An 8,981-nucleotide genomic window follows, 5' to 3' on the forward strand; every position below is an offset into this window, starting at 1 on the left:
TTTGGCATTCCCCTTGCAACTCAAAGGCCTCACGTTTTAGTCGTTTCATAAATAAAAAGAAATTTAAATATGATAAAGTAAGAATTCTACATTATAGGTTTGAAAACATTTAGTTAAAAAGATTTTATAAACTTCTAGTTAAAGAGGAATTTGTAAACATTAGAGAAATAAAGTTTCCAAGATCTATATTTTACACAAATTTATTTCTTGTAGTCCTAGTTAAAGGTAATGTGACAGTTCCCTTTTAAACCTTCTATACTGATCCTAATATATAAGTCTTTGCATGCAGAAAAATGTTTTAAAACATTTTATTTAAATTTGTACTCTACGTCTTTATTAAAAGAAGCAACAAAATAAATTAAAATAGTAGTAAATGATTCTCGTGTCACATACAGAGCCCTGTCAAGTGGAATCTAATGAACAAAATAAGAGATGTGAACTTCTCATCCCTCTTGTTTTAGAGCATCCACTTCACAACTTCTCTCCGATAAAATCAGACATGAAACAAAATTGTTTTTTAGGTATACAAGTAACATAGATTAAACTCGACAAAATCAATTAAATGTTAAATCCAACTTTAAATTTAAGAAAAAACGGTATTGAATCTATAATACAATAATACCATGCTATCAGTCAAAGAAATCTATTCCTTCCATGAAGGGGGAAAACACCACAAACAAATGCATGAGCTCCCTTATATAAAAGCCAAATTTTATAGAGTTTTCCAAATACCCCAATTACGGAATATTGTATCCAAAAAGTCACAGATGATATAAATACAATAAATTAAAAAAATAGCTTTCTATTTCTTCGTCATAGAGATAAAAGTCATTATTATAACTCCCCAAGACACAAATGCTTTCAGCTATCTTCAACCAGCACACATGCAAAAAGAATATATATACATAGATAATACAACAAAAATGTTGCAAAAAGAGTATGGATACACAGATAATGCACCAGAATTGTTTGACAAAATAATCATAACAAATTCGGTCTTATGAAATGCCTGAATTAATTGCTTACACTGTTCTCACTTATAGCAAAACGAGAGATTTTGAACAGATTTCAAACATCCATTCAAAGATAGATAAGTTTTATTACATGTTTTATGTGCATATACCTTATGACACGTATATGCAAGTTGTCGAACCAGCACGATGGGGAAGGAAAAAATTAGTTCAAAGGAAATGTATTGCAGGGGAGGAGGGGAAAATTAGAGAAAGGAATACATAATAGAACGAGCAGATTATAATAGAAAGTAATAGAAAGTAATTAAAAGAAAATTAAAAAAATTCTAAAATAACTGGAAAATGGTTAATTAGAAAAAAAATTTAGCCATGGGCTGACAATTTTCGGCGAAATTTTGTGAAATCCGTATAAGCCTATCGGCTTAATTTGAAAAAGAGTTTAAGAACTAAATGAACACTGTAACTCACTGGTTCGTTAGTGCTCGGTAGATGGGTGGGGTTATTCGAAGACCAGAATTAAGAGGCGAAAGATTTGACAGGGATGCTAGATTCTGAATGAGCAAGTCCGATGCAGTTATGTCCAATGTTTGAAGATTCTTCAAATGCTCGAGCTCTTCTGGTAACCATTCTAGGCTCTTACAATTCTCCAGAGCCATACGCCTGAGCATGGCCATTGCCCCTCTCTGAATCTGGAGGGATCTTATCTTCAAACCCCTCAGTGTAAACGACTGCAACACAGGAAACCCACCATCTCTTCCAAATTCAGAGGGTAATTCCATCAAATCCTCACAATCTACAATTTCCAGAACCCGCAACAATGGCAATCTTTCTAGAGAAGGGAGGCTTCTCAGCCTGCAACAGCCGTTCAAGCAAAGAAACCTCAGCTCCAAGAATTCACAAACCCAATTCGGAAGTTCCTGCAATTTCATGCAATTCCATAGCTGAAGCTCACACAACTCTGCCATGGCTGTCATGTCTTCTGGAAGTCGCTCCAGCTTTGTCATTCTTAACCAGAGACTCTGCATCTTGTGCATGTTTCCCATCACCCCATCTGAAATCAATGAATCTTCTTCACTGTCAAGATGCAAGCGCGTTAAGTTCACCAATGTCTTCAGGTCGCTAAGAATCGCGTGTCTTCGTTGGCCGGTTAAACACAAGTCTGCCATGTTTTCTAGAAGCCCGGATTTGGAATGCCATACTTGTGTACTGTTGGTTTTCAAAGCCTGTAATTCATTCAATTCCATAATTGTGCAGGGAAAGGAGTTTAAGGATGTGCATCCACTCACATCTAAAAGCTTCAAAGACTGTAGTTTGCAGATCTCCGGGGGAAGGGATTTGAGGTCAGTGCAGCAAGAGAGAAGAAGAGATCTCAACTTTTTCAGATATCTTATACAAATCTTGGGCACGATGATTATTTTAGTTTTCGACAAGTTCAGATGAATGAGGTTTTTCAAGTCACCGAGTGAGCTAGGCAAGGACACGACCCCTGTATCGCTTAGGTCTAAAACCCTAAGCGAAATCAAACCCTGGAGAAAGCAATTGGGGATTTTAACAAGTCTCGTATTTCCTGCTAGCAGCAATGATCTGATGGATGCAGATCCGGATCTCGGCGGAAGAGAAATTATGCTGTTGTCAACAAGAGAGATGCTGCGGCAAAGGGGACTTTCAGGCCAGGAAAAGAGGTCCAAATTCTGACGCGGCCTGAAGAAGCATCTTTCATTCTGGTCCAAAATTTGGACGGCCATTTCGTGAATACGATTGGGCAAAATGCATCGCACCGGCCTTCCCGCCCAATCGTACACGGAGACCTCAATCAAACTATACCGCAACAGCAATTTCATGACCTGGTATCCAAAGCTAACCAGATCAATGAGGTCGTGCTTGATTGAAAGTAAACCCTCGGCAATCCACAACTCCAGCAGATTCTCAACATCGATTTCTTCAGATTGGGGAAAAGCAGCACAGGAAAGGAAGCAGAGCTTGACGAACATGGGGAGAGCTTCGTACCGGTCATACAGGGGTTCAGGGGGCGAGCTGAACAGGGCCGATTTCAGCTGCCAGTAGAATGGATTATTGAACTTTGCGAGAATATGAGCCACTCCTTCGATCAGATACGATTTCGCCGAAATAGTCCGAAATATGGCTCGAGAAATGTCTTCCATGTCGTTTCTGTGGAGAAGAAGCGAATCCCCCTGGCAGTGACTGTTTTTGAAGACATGGAATTGGAAAACCTCCCATCGCTCCTGCTCAGACAATGCCTCGATTTCCATAACGCGCTCCACATTGGTGGTGATTAATATCTGCTCCTCGAAACATTGTATCGTCATTTCTTGTGCATTTCCCACAGTGTGAGTAAGAGGCAGAGGATTCCCCTCATCCTCGCTACATGAGTTCACATTCACTGAAATGGGGGTATTGCAGGAACCCATTGTCAGTGCAAAGTCAGGGGAATGCCTATCAATTTCACCGCACAGTAGCCGGCCATTAAACCCAGTGCTCATGGTGACTGTTGAAGCCGTGTCTTCCAGTCTCCTTAAAACACTAGGCATCGGACGGGTCACTGCCATTTGGGTTCTTAACTGAGGGAAGCCATTTCTGGCATCTTGGACTTGGAACCCTATCTGGCTGTGAGCGAGCATATGGAGAAAGAAGGTCATGATAAATGTTGGGGCTTCATTATGCATCTCTTTGATGTTCTTCATGGCCACTTTGATTCTCCTCACATTGTTCCGTCTGGGCATGCAACAGGCGGATGCCTGATCGTCGCCATTGCATTCTGCAATGGTGATCTCTGCATCTTCAATCACATCATTCCATCTCTCTAGCCATAATTTGGCGGGATCGAGCAGGCTTTCTGCTATTCGACCATTTGAACTGTCGAGGCGATCTAATAATTGGGTTACAAGACTCTTGAGAATGGAGACTCTGGAGGACAGAGATCTGAGATCGTCTTGGTAGGAATCGATACTTCTTGACGCATTGGAGATGCTTTTCAACAGTAGACTTATTGCTGGCTCCAAAACCAGTGGTAGAATGGCTGTTGCAATCTCCATTGACTAGAAACAATTTGTGCTTTCGACCAGAGGGTGAATGCAATTGCAGGTACGAGGACTGACTGTAACGCGAATAAATTCAGCGGAATTGACAATCGACATACCTGATTTGATGTTTATCCGATTCACCGATGAAAGCTGATGAATACTAGAGCCACCCGAGTCCAATTCACAGAAGAAAATGATTCATCTATTCATTTTTGTAACAGAGGTGGGGTTTAACAAATCGATCAATGTGTGGTGGGCAATAGATTTGAGGCAGCAAGAAAGATGTGCAGTGAAGAAGCTCCTGTTGCAGAAAAGGTGGTTTGATTCTTCGTACACCGTTTTCGGAAGCAAACGGATTGATTCTCAAAGCACATAATGGATACTTCTCTAGTGGGCATGAAACATTTGATGACCCACGGGTCCTACTGAATTATTCTCCAGAATAGGTGTTTGGATTTGCAAATTGTATTGATTTTTTTCTGTTCTTTCAAAACATTTGGGTGTCTCTCATTAAAAAACAATTGTGATGAACAAATATTCATATATTTTAATTAAATTTAGATTTTTGTAATGTGTATTTTCGAGGTTGGGGGAATATATATATATATATATATATATATATATATATACACACACACATATGGGGTGGGAGGTGTTGTGGAGTTCAAAGGGCTACGATCCAAACATTAATCCAAATATTAATAGGTGTTTATTTTGGTGAAATTCATATGAAGTATGAACTTGGCCATATTTGGTATATTGTCAAGTCATGCACTCAGTAAGACTTGATTGTGGTCAGCTCATTCAAATCCAATCAATTTCAACAATAGTCCAAGAACTAATTGAAAACTAGTTTAGATTTAATGTATACTATTTTTAAAAAAAGAATAATAATTTAAAAAGCTATATTAATTTAATTAATTAGATCAATAGAGAGTTTTATCACTCTTATCATGCTTCTCTACAAGCTAATTCCAATTAAACATGTTAATTGAAATAAATTATTTTTATAACAATATAGTTAAAATAACAATATATTTATTTAACTTGATTATAAATAGTTATGTTTAATAAATATAGAACCAAAATAATTAAATGTGATATTGAGGTTTAAAACTAATGATAACAAAATATGTATAACATTAGTGTAAAATATATATTAGAGTTGAATTATTTATTCATCAAACTTCTAATTTTGTAGATTTCAATGGTGAAGATTATGAAAATTAACTATCAATTGTTCTGAATTTTCACTTACATGCCCACACACTTGATGTCTATAAATGCAAAACTAATCTTCAAGTTGAACTTGATTTTTTGAGTATAGAGGAGATTTGACAAATTATTGTCTAATTTAATTTCATTGCCTTGAGAGATGAGTCAATAATATGTCTTATCTCTTTAAGTTTAAGCCATTTTATTATGAAAACCTTATTTGTCTACTACTATAGTTCAATTTTTCTCTTCAAACATAAATTATAATAGTGTAGAGTTCTGATTAGATAAAACAAGATAAGGTTTGAACCCTTCAACAAAAAATAACACTAAGTCCAAAGAATAGAAAGACATGGGTTCACAAGAAGTGAGACCCTACAAAATAGACCAGTACTAAAAAATGAACTATTAGACTAGTAGAAATTAACCAACATCAAATTCCAACAACCAACACTAATTAAAACCAACAAGCATGCACCAACACCAACCCCCAACACCCCAACCACATCACAACACATGACCACTACTTGCTTAGCTCCTTGAGCTTTTTCTAGGAAGGAGGGCTTCTTAGAAGGTATGGATGAAGCTGCATCGGTAGGACCCATCTCCTTCTTATAAACTAGTTAAAGACCTTCCTCTTTACCATAATTTTCCTCCTAGCATTTCCTTTTTTGTTTACTTTCCTTTGGGTCATCCTAAATCCCCCTAGTGACCTTTTCCACTTTGTCCTGGGCAGTTTCTAATGAGTAGCTAACTCCTTGTTTTGATTACCTAGCTAAACCTAGGACTCCTTCAAAGATGCTAGATTAATGATGATCTTATTTTTCTCTTCCTTAGTAACCACAAGTGCACAAATATCTAAAATTTTCTCCTCGAACATCTCCCAATTATGTGGTTTCTTGCCAAAATCTCTTCCCACTTCCCATAGAGCCCCATCCCTCTTCTCTTTCATCTAGTCCTCTGCCTTGTGTCCATCTTCAAGAGGAGCCTCCAATTTATTAATCTTTTTTCCCACCATGTGGAGGTGAAAGAGAAGTCACTTGGTAATAACTTTAAGTTATTATGACATAATATATAGAGTTCATCATACCATGGGCTAGATTGTCAAGGCCAATACTACCATCAATAACCTTGGGAAGTAGGTGTTAGTTTGTGGTGACTGATCAAGGAAGTAGTATACATATTTCATAAATTCTTTGGGATTTGGGGCATTGGCTCAAATTTTTTTTCCTAGATATTATTCACAAATTTATGGCCGACATGTTAACTAATTTTAACCCTAAAGCGACAAAAATAATTGTATAAAAGGGCTTAGGATTAGGGATTGTTTCATAAGGTGTGATGTGAAAATTTATTCTTGCGGCGCTATTGAGCTGTAAGGGATTATAGATTGTAATCACTGGATTGTAATAATATTGGACTTTTTGTTTGGTAGATATAACCTAGGGTTTGGGTGAACCATGTTACATCTTGGTGTCTCGTGTTCTCTTCTAGGTACAATCTATTATTTTTTGATATTATTTATATTTGCATGTAGTTGTTATTTCTATCCATGGTTTAATCCTAATAGTAGGGTAGGGGAAGTAGACTGATGGATATGGGGATCGTTGGGATAATTGAGCCAGGTTTTAGGAGAGTGCAGAAAAAATGAGGGGGAAGGTCTGTTGGGGACAAAATAAGAGGTCGAGTTATCTAGGGTCAAGGACAACTTGATAGACCAAGAAGAGGCAGAAGCTAAATCATCTAAAGATTTCACGATGTCTTCTTATTTCTCTTGTTGAGCAGAAATCCTAGACTTAGCTTTATGAGTCAGGTTAACCCTATTACCAGGAATAGAGGGAACATTTTGGGCGGCTTTGGAAGCCTATAAATGTTTGACTGAGGAACAAATATTCTTTGAGGGAAACTTTCATTTTCCTAGGGATTTTGGAACCCTCCATACTCAACTCTATAACTACAATAGTAGATTCCAATGTCACCAAGAAGGGAATTCCTGATGTGGTGACTTTACCAGCTTCCCAAGATTCTATAATTTTCTAAGACATCTTTGGGTTGAACCCCTACATACCTTCAAGATATTTTTCCATTTTACCTTTTTCAATAATCTTTTAGACCTTGGTGTTATTCTTAGACTCCTAGCACCTGTTTGGTTCAATTTGATTCAATTCACCACCCACGAAAACCCACAATCCTTCCATCTTGGAGAACAAAAAGAAAGAGACCTAGAAAACACAAAACTACAGAAAAAGACTTATTTGAAATAAAGTTACAGGAAAGAAGGAACCACTAGAAACTCGATAAGGAAAGATATTAAAGGGCAATAAAAAAGGAAAGCCAACCCAAAAGATAAGAAATACTATAAATTAAGATCCCCTTAACTGTCATTGATAGCCATCTCATTGTTGTGAGAAATGTCAATATCTTGCAAAATTGTTGCATGAGCCTCCATGAGTACATAATGCATGTCTTCCTAGATATTTAAGTACCCTATGCACTTTGTGAGAGACACCTTCCCATCTGCAATATTATTGCCCTCACAATAGATGTGTTGTCAAGTTACCTTGTTTGTCATGTTAGAAAAACACATAGTTTTGTTGATGATATCCCTACCTTTCCAACCTACATCAACTTTTTGATTCAAGATATTTATAACATTGAAGGCACCACCTTCCACCACTATTTTCTTATAACCCTTTTCATGCATGATTTTGACTCCATGAAAAGGAGCTAGTGTTTTTCTTGGTACACACATTGTTTGGATGCCCATATTGACAACATACACTACCAACATATTGGCTCTATAATTTCTTATGAGGCCACCCTCTCTTATCTGCCTCAAGTTACCAATCGATGAACCATTCAAATTAAATTTGACCCATCTTGGGTGAGGAGAGGGGTGGGGGGTGGTCTTGTAAGAGTGCAGAGTTGATAGACTAATGGATTGAATTTAATGAGGTTGGAGCTAATTTGCAAAATAATTGGTCTTTCAATATCTATGTTAATGTAAGAATATGTGGTGTTTATAATCAACTTTGGGGAATTAGTTGGATCGTATATTTCATCATCTTCTAATTCAAATATTTGATTGGATCAAATTTATAGATTCGAGCAAAAGGATCAATGGTGGTGGGCAATCATCCAGTGGACTTATAAAGATTTTGTGATCTCTAATTCTAGCGTTTGCACCAAAAGGAGGTGTAGCGAGTATGGAAATAGTCATGATATGTTGAAAAATATAAAAACCCTAGCACAAATGAATGCAAATATTTTTGAGGATATATATATATATATATACAATTTTTTTGTACAATCTAAAAAATGATTGATTGAAACATAGTTTTTGTGGGTTTGTTGAGTTGCATGTGCCATTGTTGTTGTCACATTCTTGAAAATTTTTTGTACAATCTAAAAAATGATTGATTGAAACATAGTTTTTGTGGGTTTGTTGAGTTGCATGTGCCATTGTTGTTGTCACGTTCTTGAAGATGACTTTCTACAATACCTAGACATGGAGAGGTAGGGGGTTTTAAAATAAATTTTGTATTTATTTTAACATTTGTTACTTGAAGCATGAGGTTAAGAAATAATTCAAAAACTCATCTAGCGGCCTACAAAAAAAAAATGAAATTACATTTATACAACCTTTGACAATATATACCCTTCATGTATCAAAGGTGAAACTTTAAAAATAAGGATGAACATCCATTAAACTATACACAAGAGATAATTGTATATCATAAAAGAAAAAATGGTG

At 36.6% G+C, this 8,981-nt stretch overlaps 1 protein-coding gene across 1 annotated transcript; it reads right to left on the minus strand.

Moving 5' to 3' along the window:
- Nucleotides 1-790: 790 nt before the first annotated feature.
- LOC149554716 (uncharacterized) lies at nt 791-4,430 on the minus strand. The gene has a single exon (XM_089828767.1). The coding sequence runs from the start codon at nt 4,022-4,024 to the stop codon at nt 1,436-1,438; it is 2,589 nt and encodes an 862-aa protein (XP_089684893.1). The 5' UTR covers nt 4,025-4,430; the 3' UTR covers nt 791-1,435.
- Between the last annotated feature and the right edge of the window lie 4,551 nt (nt 4,431-8,981).

The sequence above is a fragment of the Cupressus sempervirens genome, chromosome 5 (assembly GCF_028749045.1).
Source record: "Cupressus sempervirens isolate cs-2001-9-10 chromosome 5, ASM2874904v1, whole genome shotgun sequence".
Lineage (NCBI taxonomy): Eukaryota > Viridiplantae > Streptophyta > Pinopsida > Cupressales > Cupressaceae > Cupressus > Cupressus sempervirens.

What these genes read in the sequence shown, in the direction of transcription:
- LOC149554716 (XM_089828767.1), bottom strand. Translation starts at nt 4,024, where the DNA reads ATGGAGATTGCAACAGCCATTCTACCACTGGTTTTGGAGCCAGCAATA.